Here is an 18,901-nt window from a genome sequence, read left to right as displayed (position 1 = left end):
TTTCTATTCAGCCTCAGACTGAACAGAAAAACATTCCCATTACAAGCCCAGTAGAAGGTGATTTTGAGACCTCTCCACTGATGGCATATAGCCTAAAAAAGATATTCCACCTGGGAATATTTATAGGGAAATTCCTGTAGTGCTAACCCATCATCTAACAACTTACTGTATGCAGTTTGGGAATATGTGTTTTTCCTTTCCATTTATACCGGTACTAAATAGAGGGATAATCTGAGAACAGAAAAAAAAAAGTATGACCAACCATAATAGTAATAATTTCAAAGGCAGCTTTACTTGGTACAGCTTATATTCATATAAATATATGTTACTTCTAATATTATTAAACAGCAACATCTGCCTATCCCAGGTTCTTGGTAAGGACTTGATAAGTGAATAAAAATGCCAAATCCAGTATAAACATTTGGATGACTGGGCGTCTAAGTATTATGCTGTTAATTAATTAATTAATTATGCTGTTAATGATTAATGAAATCATGAATTATTTTAATTTATTTTGTTTTTTCCACATTTTTCTAGGAAGGCTTTTATTTTTGCTTTTTTATATATAAATATGGCCAGATACAGGTGATATCTTAATCCATGTTTTGTGGCTTGGCTTCAGCTATAAATATTCAGTTTGAAAATAAATTATTTTATGTCCATGTGAAATTGTAGATAGTTTTGTTCTCTTCTTTCCTAGTGTAGCCAAAGTATAATCCCATGAATATGGATGAAGAAAAAAAATCAGTTGTATCAATAGCTAAAGAATTTTCTGTCCTTGAATCTGTGGTGGTTGATGATATTGATAGTTAGTTTCACTTTAGTTAGTTAGTTAGTTAGCTAGCACTATAGTTAGTTTCCAGGGAACGGCCTTTCTGTGCCTTTTGATTTTGGATAGCTAATCCCACAAATAACATAATGTAAATTTCTTTAAAGCAAAAAACTGTGGATCTTCTAGAATTTGTTATCTAGCAATCATGTTTACACTTACAGCAAGGAAACAGAACTGCATTCTGAGGTTCTGCTTTCCTACTAATTCTTAATTCTAAGAATTATTAAAATTGTTAGTTTTTCCATTGCTATCCTCAAATGTCTTTTTTATTAAGATGTCGATCCTATGAAGATTGTTGTGGTTCAAGATGCTGCGTGAGAAGTCTGTCGATCCAGAGACTATGGTATTTTTGGTAAGTTGTAAGCAACTAGTAAGGTTAATGTGATATCCATGAAGCCTTCCTTTGTGGTTAATTTATTATGAAAATGAATTTAAGTGCCTAAGGCAGCACCCCCCATCTGATGCTTTCTAAATCAGCCAGACAAGAATTCCTCTATTACTAACTATGACAGATGGATTTAAGTAATTAATACAATCTGATACCTGCCTTTATGTAAGTAAGCGTCCTTCAGTTTAATGGGCCATAATATCCAATAAAGTATATGAGTATAACAAGAATAAAAGATTAAATCTGAAACAAGAGTCAGTTTTCTTTTGGGCACATACAAGCTTATAATAGAATAGATTTTTTTTTATTGGCCAAGTGTGATTGGACACACAAGGAATTTGTCTTGGTGTATATGCTCTCAGTGTACATAAAAGAAAAGATACCTTCATCAAGGTACAACACTTACAACACTTAATTATAGTCATAGGTTACAAATAAGCAATCAGGAAACAATATCAGTATAAATCGTAAGGATACGAGCAACAAAGTTACAGTCAAAAGTGGAAGGAGATGGATGATGGGAACAATGAGAAGATTAACGTAGTGCAGATTTTAGTAAATAGTTTGACAGTGTTGAGGAAATTATTTGTTTAGCAGAGTGATGGCCTTCGGGAAAAAACTGTTCTTGTGTCTAGTTGTTCTGGTGTGCAGTGCTCTATAGCGTCGTTTTGAGGGTAGGAGTTGAAACAGTTTATGTCCAGGATGTGAGGGATCTGTAAATATTTTCACAGCCTTCTTCTTGATTCGTGCAGTATACAGGTTCTCAATGGAAGGCAGGTTGGTAGCAATTATTTTTTCTGCAGTTCTAATTATCCTCTGAAGTCTGTGTCTGTCTTGTTGGATTGCAGAAGCAAACCAGACAGTTATAGAGGTGCAAATGACAGGTTCAATAATTCCTCTGTAGAACTGGATCAGCAGCTCCTTGGGCAGTTTGAACTTTCTGAGTTGGCGCAGAAAGAACATTCTTTGTTGTCCTTTTTTCATGATGTTTTTGATGTTGGCTGTCCATTTTAGATCTTACAACATGGTTGAACCTAGAAATTTGAAGGTTTCCATTGTTGATACTGTATTGTGAGAGATGGAAGTATGGAAGGGTTTCTCCTAAAGTCTACCACCATTTCTACGGTTTTGAGTGTATTCAGTTCCAGATTGTTCCAGATTGTTCTGGGCCATAATATCCAATAAAGTATAACAAGAATAAAAGATTAAATCTGAAACAAGAGTCAGAGTTTTCTTTTGGGCACATACAAGCTTAGAAAGAGTGAATAGCATCAAGGCAAGCACCTCTTCCACACCATGAACCCTCCCTCTGGTCATCCCTTCTTCCTTTTAGATGCAATCTCTAACTCCCTAAAGATCAGAAGATCTTCTACCTCCTCAAACCAACCTGGGATTGAGGAATCCTCAAAGTATAGACTAAATGGCTGTTCTGTAAATATGCAACAATTATTAGTTTCATTGTCCCAGATTGTCTTTGAGATATGGAAAGTTTGTGGAAAAAAACTCTTATGTATTTTCACCTCCAGAATGTTCAAATATTTGGCCAACTGTGGGAAGCTCAAGGCACCAAAAAACTAATGCTAAGCAAGATGAAATTTATATGCCCTACCTAAATGGTACTTGAAGCATAGTAAAAAAATAATAATAATTCCATTTTCTCTAAGCCATTTAGATTTATGGACCATTGATTAATTACTTGTACTGGGATCAATAATTATACAGTAAATTTTATAAATAAATAAAGTTTTTTTTAACCCGTTTTTCTGCTCAGGTTTCTTCTGATGATGGGAGTTCTGTTTTGCTGTGGGGCTGGTTTCTTTATCCGAAGACGGATGTATCCTCCACCACTGGTTGATGAAACAACTTATAACGTGTCATTCACTCGACCACCTAACTCCAGTACACCAGGTTAGAAATTACAGTTGCCCTATCAGGTTTACACCTATTGCTCAATAATATAGTAATTATTTATTTCAATAATTACTGCCAGGTACTCACTGATTTGCTTGTAAGGTAATCCAATGCATTACCTTATGAAATCTGCCAGACATCTTAAAAGACTTAAAAGGCAGATTGAAGAAGTATAACTTCAAAGCAAAATTTGTGCCGTGAATAAATTGTGTGACTACAAAGGATCAAAGAAGCAAAAAGTTAAAAAGCAGGTTGAAGGCCATCTAGGCTATCTCAATGTAAGTTAAAGCCATAGTTGTTCAACTTATATATCTCCAATAAAGGAGAATCCATCCAAATCAGACAGATTTGCTATTTGAAATTGGCAATTAACAAATTTCTTCTAATATATTGCCAGAATGTAATAAAACTGAAGAAACAGTAAACCACCTAAGAAGCTGTTGAAAAATCACAAAGACTGCCTATAAACAACAGCATGACAAAGTAGCTATAATACTGCAGTCAAATAGCTGCAAAAAATACCATTTGCCTGCAAGCAAGAACTGCTGGAACCACAAATAGGCAAAATAATAGAAAAGAAAGAAGCTAAATTGTTCTGGGATTTTCAAATTGAAATTGAAATTTTGAACAGAACACCCCAGACTTAACGTAGTGTGCCAGGTTGAGGTGGCTGTTTAATGAAAAAGAAGATAAAAGCACAACTTTTTAAAATTACTTTTTCTATGGAATAAAATAATAATTATTTTTTGTAATCAAAGTAACAACACTAATATGTCTAAGAAACCCAAACACATCAAATGGTTTCTTTCAGTTATCAAGCCAGTCCACTCAAAATGTAAATACACTCTCACACATAGGATTCCAATGACACATAGAGAATTAAACATATCTATTTTTCTCCTTGCAGTTATTCACATATTAAAGTGTTTCATTGTATATTGTTGAATACATAGATTTTCTTTTAAACTCTGAATAGAAGAAAAGGGAAAATAAATTTAAATAGAGTTTAATAGTAAACATGTACTAAACAAAAATATAATTGAAGGGGCCATACCTTGAACAAAATATGATCTTGTATGTACTGTATGTACTGTATGTTTCAAATTCAAACATAAATTGTTACTTTGTCGATGCATTACTGTGATAGAAGATATATTTTTCTACTATTGAAGAATGAGCCACTAGAAATACCAGTCCCAGTTATATTACCCACTGACAGATTTCAAATCCGTGGATTATCATTCAGAATTACATGAACATCTGTAAATGATGTGGGGAAAGGGGTGAATTGATACTATCAATGATTTGAAGGGAGTCATCATATCACATTATATAGGATGGTGAATACTTTCATAGAGGAAGCTCTGAGTCAGAGGTGGGTTCCTACCGGTTCTATCTGGTTCTACCGAATAGAAAGCTGCGCATGCACAAAGATGGCGGCAGTGACTGGAAGTCTTTTCGGCGCCCTATGGCCCTTGGCTGTTGCGAAGAAGCGGCAGCTCCAAGTGTGCCACGCCCGCTTCGTTCTCTTTGAGAGCAGCTTTGCAAAGAACAAAGCAGGCATGGTGCACCCAGAGCTGCTACTTCTTCACAACAGCCGAGGATGGAAAAGTTCGCTCAAGAGCAATGCTGGCGAGGAAAGTGGCCGGGTCCTCCCCGTAGCGCGAGCTCTCTGGGACAGGTAAACAAGTGTGGGGAGGTGAAGGGGAGCAGACTCAGCCCCCCACATGTTGCATCCCCCTCCCAGTCTTCGCTTACATTTCCGTGCCACCAGTGTCTCCAGAAGCTGCTGCCGTTGGAGCTGTGACAGGGACTGGGACAGCCTCGTAAGCTGGGTGCCCAAAATGGCACAGAGGTTCCTCGCAGTTCCTTGGCTCGTCTGAGCTGCAGCTGAATCCGCTGCCCTGAGCTGGTGGACAGAGGCACCCCTCCCTAGCCAGATCTTTCTGGATTTGATTTGGTCTCATCCACCAAGTCTCATCCGAAGAGCTTTGTGCAGAGAAAAGCTCCTGTTTCCGCCTGCCGCCCACAGCGCTTAGAGGAAAGCATGGTTCATGGCTGTTAAATTTTGCTGTGCTGCGCCAAACGCTTTCCCATAAAGAGTAACAAAGGAGAGAAACAGCCACTGACCTGGATAACACATGGACTGGAGCAGCTCTGTGCTCTCCACTAGCTATTTCTTCCTCTTCACTAGTGCAGCACTGCGAAATGTAGCAGCCATCAGTTGCGCTTTCCTCCAAGTCAAATCTGGAAAGATGTGGCTGGGTAGGGGTGCCTCTGTCCACTAACTCAGGGCAGCAGACTCAGCTGCAGCCCAGATTTGCAGGGAGCCTCCCATGTGTTGTACCCCCTCTCAGTCTTCACCTGCACCTCCGTGCTGCCAGTGTCTCCAGAAGCCACCACCATTGGAGCTGCGACAGGGATGGGGCAGCCCAGTAAGCTGGGAACCCCAAAATGGCGTGGAGGCATGGGCGAAGGCTGGGAGGGAGGGTGCAACACGCAGGAGGCTCCCCGCACTTCCTTGGCTTGCCTGGGCTGCAGCTGAGTCTGCTGCCCTGAGCCAGCGGAGGCCGCGCGTGGCTGGGAGTGTGCTAAACTTGCCCTCCCCAAGTGCCAGACTCTGCCGTTGCCATTGACCCTGGCCTGCCTGCTCTGGCTGCAACCAGGAGAAAGGCCTGTCAGAGGCGAGAAGGGGTGATTTTTGGTCAGGAAGGGTAACGGAGGGAAAGCTGAGACGACCACAGCCACCCCACCATGTCCCACCCTGGGATGGGGCTGGAGTATCAAAAAACAAAGTGTCAAAAAGTCCCAATTTTTTTTGCCACCATTTCAGTGGGCGTGGCTTGGTGGGGGGGTGTCATGTGACTTAGTCTGTGAGTGATGCCAAGTTGGCCACGCCCATTCAGTCATCTCTCCCCACCTAGCCACACCCACAGAACCGGTAGTAAAAAAATTTAGAACCCACCCCTGCTCTGAGTGCTACCAGTCAAAAGGCATGGCAGATCTATCTTTTGTAGCATTACTCCATTTTTTAGAAGAGCTTAAATATATAGGACAAAGTGTATGAAATTATTAGAGAATTATATTGTCCCAATAAAATCTGAGACTGTAGCAAATAAAAACTTACAATGAAACTGTACAATTAAAAACTTTATCTGCAAACACTTGCTTTTTCTGAGGGGTGTCAACTCACAAAGCATTCCTGACCTTCTCTCAAGTTACAATAGGCAGGGGGATGGGGAATCGAGCCTCGCAGCTGCACCGAGGAACTTGAATTTCAGTCAAAACAAAGTACATTCCAGCCAGCAATGTCAAGGTCATCTACACAGAGACCCACAGTGGCCGGAAGGAGTGACTTCTACAACCCGGGAAATTACTTCATTGGGGAATGTGACTGATGACACATCTTTGGGGGGAGGGGGAAACAGGGTCATTGCCAAGGCACGAATTAAGTGAGGTCAGAGTTGGCTTCACTTGGTCCATGCAGACATGAAGCTCCTAATAAACAACTGGATTTCTTTTGAAACTTGGTTTTAGGGCATCAGTCGGAACCCTGACAACGGTTATCATTGCAGCAACGTTTTTTGGATAGAGCCATGTTACCATATAAGTGCCAGATAATTGTCTAATGATTTCTGAAGAGTTTCTGAGAAATCCATTTTAATTTCAAAACGAATACTGCCTTTTATTTATAATATTCTAGTTTCTCTTTTATTCAGACATTCTATGAACTGAACTCGGCTCTGTCTCACATTCTGTTACATAGGCTTTGTCACAGCATATGTATGATAATTCGTTAAATACTAAGTTGGACTCAAAAAATGGTGAAAGAAGAATGAATAGAAACAAAGCTTGTAGATACAATTTGGCAAATGCAACAATTATGAATATCAAATTAGTAGCTCAAAAAAAGGTAAATATTGTCTCATTTCTAAGCTATGAAGAAAAAAGGTCCACTTATTTCAGATTGCAGAAATCTGATCTTGATGGGATATTTTTTATACTTAATATTCTCTAAACTATACAATATAAAAAGCCTTGTGAAGATAGCTTGAAGATCATCCAGAGTTACTTGTTCAGACATGTTCACATTAATCAGCTTCTGATATTTTCCATTATGTCTCTTTTTCAGGAGTCCAACAGCCAGGCATGGCCTATTATGCAGATCCAGAAGGAATGATGATGAATCCGATGGCCATGAGTTACCATGTCCAACCTAAGTCTCCCCAAATGAACCAAGTTTATCCCCCTCCACCTTCTTACTGCAACACCCCACCCCCATCATATGAGCAGGCTGTGAAATCTTCCACATAATCTCTTTATTGAAACCAGTAGGACCTTGATCAGAAAGAAGATAAATCGTGAGCTGAGCTGAAGATTTCTCAGAGCTCTACCATCCTTTGCTGTTGTTTCAACTAAAATACTTTGGACAATAGTGAAGGATTTGCAGCACAGGACAAATTAAGTTTTGACATATTCAAAATAAGAAAAGTTTTATGTGCTTCTCTTCTGAAACCTATATTTAAGTTCCCTTTGCTGACCTTTTAAATTTATTTTCTTTGTGATTTTGATGCATATAGTAACACATGTTTGAGGGAAAAAATGGTAGTAAGCACAAAACAATTTAAAACTCTAGGAAGATATTGTATCATTTTACAGATGAAAAGAGAAAAAAAGATGATGGATTGAAGACAGTTGAAATAGCTGAAGCAGATGAACTTGTTAATAAAGCTTAGACAAATAAAGAGTTGGTAAAGGAAACTTGGAGGAATTGTAGTACAATATGTGGAAAACCTTTCATGTAAGAATAAAATCCCTTTATTTCACTAGCACCAACATTGGAGGGAAGAATATTACAAAATCTCCTATGGTACCAGTTTGTTGAAGATGGGCTGCCAAAAATAAGAAAATACATTATCCTTTTGGGAGTGCAGATGTCATAGCAAATTGCTTATTTGGGATGGAATGGAAAATGCTACTGAGAGTCAACAGTAATTTGCCAAGATATAGTAATACAAACATTTATGTCTAGAAAATACTGCTTATGCAAAGAAAAAATTTCGAGTTTTTGTATTGATTCAGGGGACCTTTTTACAACTGTGTTTTGGCATACACTGTTTTTATAGATATTCCTAATTGGATGTGACAGATGCATCTGAAACATGAAAACTCTGTAAACAATTCTGGTTGGTCTGATTACAAACATGGGCTTGCTTTTATATACCAGAATAGACTATTAGTAATTCCATTTTGTTTTCAGTTGTTTTCTTTTTTTGACATTGGAGACTTATTTCCATATGACTTTTTCCTGGGGGGGTGTTGGGTTACAGGGTTATTTATTCAGAGTGAAAATCTTACTGAAATTGGGATTTTCCAGGTACTGAGAAGTGATTGCAGATTCTCCAGGATGTGATAAAATGTCATCCATCAAAAGTTTGAGTCTCAGTTTCCATAGATTTTTCTTATTAGAAATGTCCTGCATTTGGCTGCTGACAGCCCAGGTTCAAGACCTGAATGCTGCGTGACAGGGTAAGCTTCTGTTACTTGTCCCAGCTCCTACCCCCTTAGCAGTTCAAAAACATCCCAATGCATGTAGATAAATAGATAACACATTGGTGTTATCTATCACAGTGTTACAAGTGCTTCGCTATATAGTTATGTTGGTCACATGATCACAAAAATGTTTTCAGAAAATGCTGGTCTCCTTGGCTAAGAAATGAAATTGAGCACTGTCCCCTAAAGTCAGACATGACTGGACAGGGGAAACCTTCACTTTTACTGGCATTAGAAATATTTAGGAGCTCAGTTCCTAGATCTTGTTTTCACTAAAGAATAAATGAAATTTTCTTAAGGTTACTAGGATGTTTTTGGACAGTTTTTCTTTTAGCTAGGCTTCTGCAGAGATAGCTGGGCAACTGTAAATTCTCCCCTTTGATCTATAAATGATGTATAGCAGAATGACATTCAAATGAAGGGAGAAGAAAACCAGATGATGCTATGAATGCTTACATGAATGGATAATGTATCCACCAATTCATCTATCCATAATATTGAACTTCTCGGTCTTAAACAAAATGGGAAATTTCTAGATAATCTGTAAGATCTGAAGGAGTACCTGAGAGGCACCTCTATTTCAATGCATGGACATGGAGGCAGTATTGGAGGCAGTATTCAAATGAGATTTTGATTTTAATTAATTTAGTACCTTGAGTGAATATATGTCATTTTCATTGTATATTGGTCAAATGAATATATTTTGAAAAAAAAGCGAAACTCTTTGGCATTTACATTTTAGACATATATCTAAGCTATTTTAAATGTTTATGTACAATGCAAAATATTTGCATCACAGTTATAATTCAAACATATGAGCAATTTTTTCAAGAAGCGAGACTGCTGGATCGGTTTTTTCTACGTAGCTTACTGTAATATATGAAACTTCCCTGTGGTTATAATTCTTAAAAATAGTAAGAAAGAAGTTGTTGCTATTCAATGTCAGTGTCTTGCTTCCGAGCCGAGTACAAATGATTAAATTCTAGATAATTTTAAGTTTACTTTATTAGCATTTCATGAGTATTTAAACTGGGCTGCAATGACGAGACAGTTTCATTCTTCAGTTTCAGATGTAATCAAACTTTTGAACATTTTTTGAACTATACATCTCAACTTTAGCCTTTAAATAATAGTTTTATGAAATAACTGTTTTATGTACTGTTCCCTGAATATTACTTTCAGTTTTAATTACAAGGGGCAATTGCTGTGCTAAGTTAGAAACTTTGACAGGATCAAAGATAATATAATACCATAATGTATATAATGTAATATCATCTGAAAACGTAGAAGATTGCAATGTTCAGCCTACAGAACCTTCATTCGTGATTTGTCAAGTTATAGTGAAAATACATATTGAATGTAGGAAAGTAGCAACTACTGAACAATAAGGAAGTTATGAAGTCTGGGGGGAAAATCAATTGATGCCCCAGTTCTTGAAAAAATACTTTTATTATGTATAAATCTTCAATATTTGAGATAGGAACTATTATTGTTGCAGTGGCTTTGCTGCTGAATAAAGCTTCAGTTAAATACCTTCTGAAATTCAGAAAGTTTAAGAATACTAAATAGCAAATGATAAACTGAAAAGCCATTAGTACAAATTGAATTAATGGGAACTTTATCTATTATCTTGCAAAATTAAGTCCTAAAGATACCAAGGAAAAATGATTACATATTGAGCCTTTTCCCTTTACCAAATCATGATCTAATAATAGGTTCAATGATTTTGCTCAATGTAAAATAAGATTTCTCCATTGAGGAATTAAATTGAAGCTACAAAATGTGGTTGTAAAATTCAGAATCTGCAATTGTACAATTTTCAATTATATGCATCATTCATTCTAGCTTTGCTCTCAAAGTCTATGAAAAGTAAGCAGAGTTATAATTACACACCTGATTCAAAAGAATAACTTACAAAGTATAGCTGCAAGACTTACTTTGAGAATTCAAGGTTAGGAAAAATGACTAGAGACCTTACAATACATACAATGCAATACTGTATGCAGTGGTGGGATTCAGCTGGTTCTATCTGGATCACATGAACCGGTAGTGGCGACTGCAAGAGGTGCTGCCTACCCACCCGGACGTAATGTGTGACTACTGCGCATGCACAGAGCTGGTGTGAGCAAAGCGAATGAGTGTGCACGCACATTCACATTTGCGAACCGGTAGGGAAGGTAAGTGAATCCCACCTCTGACTGTATGTATGTTAAATCCTTTTCTATGCTATTTGAATAATCGTTATTTTTAAAATCAGACTTATCAAGAAGTTTCTTAGATACAAATATACCATAAAAACTATTTGTAGTTTTCTAAAAACATGTAGAAGTAATAAAACATAGGCCATCCTTTTATAGAAAGTGATTCAGTTCATATTCTATTATACATGTTAAAGTGAGTTCTTTGCTATATACCACCTGAGAGATATTGTAGCTATATAAAAGTTCCTGTACATTAATCTTTTTTTAAAAAAAGTTGTGGGTCATTATTATGTAATTTAAGAGAACAGTTTGGTTCTCAAATTATTACAGAGGACATTTTGCAAATGCTACATAGCATCTATTATTTGATTAATCACACAAATGTATAATATGAAGAAACCGTTGGGCTGTGTTTATTCTAAGTGCAGGTGAGGATGGGATCACATGGAAAAAATTCATCCATTAAAAATGAACACATCTAGAAAAAGGTTAATCCCTTTTTGTCATAGTTCATTTTTATGTATTTAAGAGTTTATGCATTTAAGAGGATATGCACGTAGCACTCTGAAAAAACTAACAATGCCAGAATAGTGAGACTGATTCCAAAGCTAAACATATAGGTAAGATTCAATCTGAGATAATTCAGCTGTTATAAAGAGCATTTTCCCTGTTGCTCCCCAGAAGCCAGTAAAGTGTGTGTAAAGACTTGCAGAATTTTACCATAATTCCTGTACAAAAAAATTAAAAAGGACATTTCATAAAATGTAATGGACATAAGAATTACACCTCTTTTTGGAGTGTTAAAGCAGCAGCCTCTTCTGGAACTATGAATGTGATATCTTTAAAGGTTTTTTCCTGACTGTTAAATACGGGTTAATAATATACTTCACTGTATATGGGGAAAGTTGTACAATGATTGTGTCAATCTCTCCAAAGGAAACATCTACTCTAGTGCTTTGAGGACTACTTGGCTCGTGCCAATATTTCTTGTGCAGTTCCTTTTTGAATGTTTTGCATAGCTAGAATAATTATGTTTTGTATAGCCAGAAATATAATAGTAATACGTCTATTTCACCTATAGTCCACATTTACCATGATACAATCCTTAGACATTTATGGGGTTGAATGTATTGAGAAGCACAAATCAAATCTATCATGGCTTTCTACATACATACTACGTAAACAAATTCATCAATACAATAATAAGATAGGATCAGTTCACCTGCATTTTCATAAATGGTCAGCTGGTACATTATTAGTTTATTTGGGGTGTAATATGTGTGAATCACGTTGGATAGAACCACCATATCATTAAAATAATTAAGCACAATATTTACTGTTAATTGGTAGCAAAAAGAGATATCAACAAAGGCTGAATTAATTTTGGTATGAGAGAACCTGATTTATTATAGAGATGTCATTCCTTAAATCAGTGGTATTCAACCTGGTCCCTACCGCCCACTAGTGGGCATTCCATGATGGGCGGTAGGGGTTTTGTCTGATACTGAAGCATTTTTTTTTTAAATTTAATTGACTTTTAAAAATTTTCATAGTATTATTTAAAAACATTTTCATTATGTTTTCATAAAATTCCCTGTGACAATATACATTTCTGAAAATATACTATTTGAATCAGGCGCATAAGTTTAGTTCATGTTATGTAAGTGAAACTAAATGGTGCTATAATGTGACCGTAAACAAAAGAGCCTCGTCCCAGAATAGCTCGCGCATCTCCTCCCACACCACCCAGCTGTAACAGACAAGCAGAGCTGGTAGCCGGCGCCCCCTCCAAACCTAATCCACAATGTGCGAGAGGCATGCGCAGATGACAATGCATGGCACATTACTGTGGAACCGGTGGGCAGTTAGAAAATTCTACTACTAACCGAAATACAAAAGTGGGTGGTAGGTATAAAAAGGTTGACTACCCCTGGCTTAAATTATAGCTTCTCCTTTTCTCATTCTACTATTTACCTTTTGTCATTTTCTTTTAGCAGAACTTTTAGAAAACTAGAAAGGTTCATATTTAAAATTTGGGACGAATCTAGGAGTTGGGTTTATAAGAGTTCATTAAGTGCTGCCCATCTTTACTTCATAATTCGAGAGCTGATTGTAGCACAAGTTAGTCTTTGTTTTAAAATGAATTGGTTTCAGTTTGGTTTATAATATGGTCTGAGTTGTCTCACTGCACTTAATGATTGAATATATTTTCAGAAATAACACAACTTTAAAGCCCCATAGGTTAACTGATAAATCAAGAGTACCTCTCTTAATGAGCTGAATTCTATAGCTGGTAGATATTCTTCAAAGTTTTAAGCTATTCGGTATGTGTTAAAAACTGTTACATTTCCTTGTTAACATTGTCCGGAATTCATTTTTATAGACAAATTTTATTCAATATATTGAAATTAAATGCCAAATATTTTTCATTGAAGTTTTTTCTTATGTTTTTATTATTAGATTATACCATGTGGAGATCTCGGTACTTTCTGAGATTTGTTGACTGCTTGCAAAAGTTTAATTATTTGACTAGGTTACATAATCAGTGCATGTATGGTTTGTTTCCTATTTATATACAGTAGCTTCCCCTGCCAGTTTTTGTGTGGATGTGATTTTCTCCCTAGCAGTTCCTTGATTAGGATATTGTTTTATTGATCATTTGTCTGGTATTAATCCCTATTCATCTAGGTGTTTCTGTTGCAGAGGCTATGCTCTGTTTTGTTGTTACTGTTGTTTCTTTGCTAGCTTTTTATTGTCTCCTTAGAATGGGGTGTAAACATAACTTATCTCTCTATGTTTTTATTGATGGCTGATTTGACTAAATGCCAAATTCCAGAATTTCCCTAGAATTATTGGATTTAGCTTGGTCTAAGATGCTCATAGTTATCTAATTGAAAGTATAGTTAAATGTGTCCATATGTTATGAGATTATGGAGTTTTCCTCTATCTTCTGATTGCTTGCTGGTGTTAATGCATGTGCTCTACTGGTCTTTTGCTACCTGTCCTACATAATAATTGTACAGTCCTTACACTGTGTATTGTACTGTGTTTTTTTTTCTTGGCTACTGGGTCTTTTGGTTTACTTAAGATATTTTGGAGGCTTTAGTTAATTTGTGTGCTATAGTGATGCTGTTTGATTGTAATGATGTGTTGGTGGTTTCTGAGATGCTGGATTTTGTTGGTTTGTGTGCTACACTGATGCTATGTGGTTGTAATAGTCTGTTGGTTGTTTTTGAGATGTTTTTTATATATGACAGTGTTATTCTTTTCATAGCTTGTGTTGGTTGTCCTGAAATAGATTGAATGGTCAGGCACTTTTTGATAAAGTTGTGTGGTATCTATTTTGTTGGAAGATGATATATAGGGAGTCTGTTTCCTTTTTCTGCTGTTCTTGGTTGCTGTAATGTGTATGTACTCACATGAATACATGAATACTCATAATCATGTGAGAGACTGGCTTGTTATTTGGTTAATTAATGCAAAGATTGCTTTTTGATATATTTGCACTTCTAATTTGCTTGTCAGTTCTTCGTCTGCTGAGGATATCCAGGAAGAGTAATATGTTGCTTTCTTTTCCCCTTATTAATATTATTAATATAATATTATTGAGGATGACATCAATTGTTTCACATCTCTTCTCTACTTGTACTTTTTTCATGATGACAAAGGTGTCATCTGCATACCAAGTCCATAATTTTGGTTGTATGTATAGGAGGGCTGTAGTTTCTAGACACTGCATTAGTCTCTGCTATTGAGACTGCTATGAGTTATGAGAGTAGTGATTCCATGAGTGTTCTGATTTGTTGCTCTATTTGTCCATTAAGTTGGTAATGAAGCAGAGGTTGGTGAATTTCAGCTTCTATTTTTAGGTCTTTGATTTTGTGCATAGTGTTGAATTGATAAAATATTCACTCCATTCTGTGAAATGTCCAAGTTTTTTTGTAAGTTCTTTGGCTGTATTGTATTGGGTTTCTGGCAATAATATAATTGGATGAGGAGGTTTGTTGGGCTTATGTAGTTTGGAAGTGTGGGAAGATGCATCCAGAAAGATTAATGCAACCTGTTTGTCACTATATAAATATTCAATTATATTCAAAATTACTCTTACGTTATTGTTTAGTTGTCTTTTAGGTAAGAAACAACATTGGTCTTCACGTATATAATCCTGTAAAACTTTTTTAAGTCTTTCAGCTAAAATAGATGTAAAGAGTTTATAATCATTACTAAGGAGGGAAATTGGCCTTTAATTCTTCACAGAAGTTAAATCCAGTCCATCTTTGGGTATTAAAGAAATGTAGGCATCCTTCCAAGAATCTGGTATAGAATTCACCTCTAGAATAGAATTCATTAAGTTTTTCATTGGAAGAAGTAATTGATCTTTAAAAAATTTGTAAAATCCATTTGGTAGGCCATCTGGTCCCAGAGCTTTGTGTGTTTTACCTCTTTTAATTGCTTCTATTATTTCAAAAGTTGTTATTGGATTTTCAAAATTTTCTTGTAGTTTTCTGATGATGTAGGAAGATTTTTAGTTGATATATTAGTCCTCTAAACTGTCCAAAGAGATTTCTTGTGCTTTATATAAATTGGTATAATAATTCCCAAAAAATATTTTAATGTTTTTATTATCCATGTGAATCTTATTCCCGCCTTGGAGCTTATTATCTTTTCAGTCTATTTTCTTTGTTTGTATGCGAACCATATCCCTGGTTTATTTTCATGTTCAAAAAAGTGTTCTTTTGTATATTTAAGTTTCTTTTCAATAGCCGAAATAGTCAACAAGATTGTTATTCAATAATTTTAGTTGATTAAGTATGTTAGCATTTTCTGGTGAATTCTGGTGTTCTCTCTCCTTCAGTTTAATTTCTTGTAGCACATTTTGGATTTTTTCATCCATCTTCCTCTTAATTATTGTATTATAGTGTATAAAATGTCCTTGTATCACACTTACAAACTGTTATTAAACTGGTTCCCTTACCTAAATTACTATTGAAGCAGTCTTGAAGTACCTGTTTACAATCAGTTGCCTGTCCAAAACAGACTCATTTAATGTCTATTTAAAAGACTGAAGACCAAATTTAAGATATATTATTGTCAGAAAAGTTTTTGGAAGAAGAAGAATTTTAGTTGTTTTGTGAAGTAAAATTTTTGTAGTCTAAATTATATCAATGCTAGAAAAAGATTTGTGTGTCTCTGAAAAGACGATAAATGTCCTCCAAACATCAATCAAACCTAAAGCATTGGCCAGCTCGAAAGCAGTTTGGGACAGTTTCCCTTGTGTTTCTTTAATTCCTTTATCAGCTGATTTGTCCAGTCGTGGGGTTACTAACCCATTATAATCTCCAATTACACACCAATACTGAAAAGAATAGGAGAGTAAGTATTCGGCTAAATGTTTAAAAATCTTGGCTTTTTCTTGGTATGAGGCATATAATCCCATCATAATAGATTTTATTCCCTGTCAGTCTCTTTGATGTGAGTTTCTTTCAAACATATTACATCATGGTTCACTTTTTTCAAATAATGAAATACTTTTTTCTCGGTTGTGGGGAATTTGTTCCATTAACATTCCATATCAGAACCTTGCAATCCATCTGTTACGAAGATAAAGTTCAGGAATTCCAGCTATGGCTGCCATTTTCACAGCCTGTTCTTGATCAGCATCAGTTTTCTTTTTATTTTTTTCTTCAGGCCTAATTCTTGTGGTAGTTGATCTTTATCTTTTGAAAAATAGTGTAGTTCTGATCCGTATTTTTCCAAAAAAATCTTATGCTTTAAAGACTGAATTTAGTCTATACTGTTGATTTCTAAAGGTAAAAATAACCCCTTCCAGCTTATCACAGCAAAAGGGAATATCATTTTGTTTTAGGGATCCATCAGGAAGAAATATTCTTTGTGTTTCCTTAATATTTTAATTGTAATTTCTTTGAATATTTGCACTTTTCCAGAAATGTTAATTCTCTGATAGCAATAGCACAGACTTATATACTGCTTCACAGTGCTTTACAGCCCTCTCTAAGTGGTTTACAGAGTCAGCATATGGCCCCCAACAATCTGGGTCCTCATTTTACCGACCTTGGGAGGATGGAAGGCTGAGTCAATCTTGAGCCCGGTGAGATTTGAACTGCCATATTGCAGGCAGCAGAATTAGCTGAACTACTGCATTCTAATCACTACACCACCGCTGCTCTTGATGGTAATGTTTTTGAATTATTTGTTCTTTAATAGATTTTCTTATAAATTGAATCATAATATCTCTTGGCAATTTCTTTTGGATGCATATGCTGAGTTTATTCTGTACATTTTGTCTATTTTTTTAGAAAGTCTACTTTCTCATCATTAAATCATTAAATCATTTAGTCATTTCTGTTATAATTACTTATGTAAATTGTGAATTTATTCAGAGATGCCCTTAAACCCTAGAAAAAATTCTCTGTTGCCAATCCAATAACAATAAATTTGAGCTAATAAGATCTAACCTTGTGTCTGTCTTATCCAATCCAATCTGTATATTTTTAACAGCTTTATTTTAACTCTGTTACTAATAATTCAAACTTTTTATCAGATTTTTCATTCATCTCTTGTGATGTGTCATGTAACTTAGAAACCTTTTTCTCGAATGCTTCCTTAAGGAATTTGGCACTGGGCTCCTCCAAGTCACCTTTTAATTTCAATTCCTCCTTAGGAGACATTTTTGTAATATCCTCTCTTACAACTAATTGCTGGCAGCAGAAAAGCAGGCAAGAATACATAGTTCCCTTTTCAAGATCAGATAAAGAATTCCAAAAGCAAAACTAAGCAGCTAGCAGGGGAAATAATGTTGATATAAGTTGGGGTGGGGGGTGGGGGGAAAGGATGTTTCTAAGCTTTTAACATAGAAAGCTGAAAATTATATGTAGCATGTGGTAGAAATAAAATAAAGGTATAAAATATTTTCAGCTTGATAATATGTAGTCTTTGGTGAAAGTTCAATGTAATTAAATCATTTTCTCAGTAATCTAAAAAACATTGCCATTTTCCTCTTCCACATGGAATGACTAATTATTTCAACACACTCCTCCTGTGTTATTAAATCAATTAGAGTCTACGGGGTACGAAGGTATTCCAGCACACAGCCAGCAATTAACATGCAATAAGAAAAAAACTTTTGCAAAGTTGTGAAGTTAAAACAGAGATGTATTTGAAAACAAAGGCTTGGTGGACATGATGTCAGCCCTCTCCTTTGGCATAAGTTAGAAAAACTTCACTGAATATTCATTCCCCAGACTGATCAAGGAACACTGTCCAAGAATCTTCAGGATGATTCTGTGCCACTCCTTTTCTAATCCAGAAGTGAAATAGCCAAAATTGTGGAAAACTTTTGGAAAAAGTGTATTTTTGAGGTTTGATGGCTAATAACACTTTTTTTTGAAGTTTCAAGATAATCATATTCCACTACTGAAATGGCCTGGGAATAGCCCAGACCTTAACATAACTGAAAATCTATGGAGCCAACTAAAGAAACTTGTTAGTCAGAAGCGACCCAGCAATAAAACCCAGTTGATAGAAGCAATCGTTCAATTTTGGTTTCACATTAACAGCTGCAGAACTAAAAGACTTGGTTCTCTCCATGGGAAGACATTGTAAGGCTGTAATTCATGGTAAAGGTTACCCAACTAAGTATTAACTGACGTGATAATTCTTGTATATCTCATTTTTTCTACGTGTTTCACTTTTCTTCTTTATATTATATCTGCTATTCTAATAGCAAATCCTTCATAAAAGTTATTGCATTACATTCTTGATTAAATTATCTTTCCATTGATATTTAATTATATGGTACTACTCCAAAAAAAAAAGTGGTGTTTTGTGCTAATAAGCTAGTTTTAGAAAATACACTTTTCCCAAAAGGTTTCCTCAATTTTGGCCACTACTGTAGAGACCTGCTCCTAACTATCAAACTAGCCATTTGTCTAGTAAAACAAAGATATGTGCTGCTAGTTCAGAGCATTGTATTGGACGGAGTTAAGTGTTTGAAAC

At 35.8% G+C, this 18,901-nt stretch overlaps 1 protein-coding gene across 1 annotated transcript in view; it reads left to right on the top strand.

Annotated features, from left to right (window-relative positions):
- The window catches only part of VOPP1 (VOPP1 WW domain binding protein), a 42,462-nt gene extending 25,693 nt beyond the window's left edge, over positions 1–16,769 (top strand). Inside the window, exons 3-5 of the mRNA XM_058181882.1 lie at positions 1,107–1,184; positions 2,992–3,128; positions 7,264–16,769. Of these exons, the coding sequence (XP_058037865.1) occupies positions 1,107–1,184; positions 2,992–3,128; positions 7,264–7,445 (397 nt within the window). The 3' untranslated portion in view covers positions 7,446–16,769. The remainder of the gene's footprint in view (positions 1–1,106; positions 1,185–2,991; positions 3,129–7,263) is intronic.
- The last annotated feature ends 2,132 nt before the right edge of the window (positions 16,770–18,901 follow it).

This window comes from Ahaetulla prasina, chromosome 4, assembly GCF_028640845.1.
Source record: "Ahaetulla prasina isolate Xishuangbanna chromosome 4, ASM2864084v1, whole genome shotgun sequence".
Lineage (NCBI taxonomy): Eukaryota > Metazoa > Chordata > Lepidosauria > Squamata > Colubridae > Ahaetulla > Ahaetulla prasina.
This window is presented reverse-complemented; position numbering and strand designations above follow the sequence as displayed.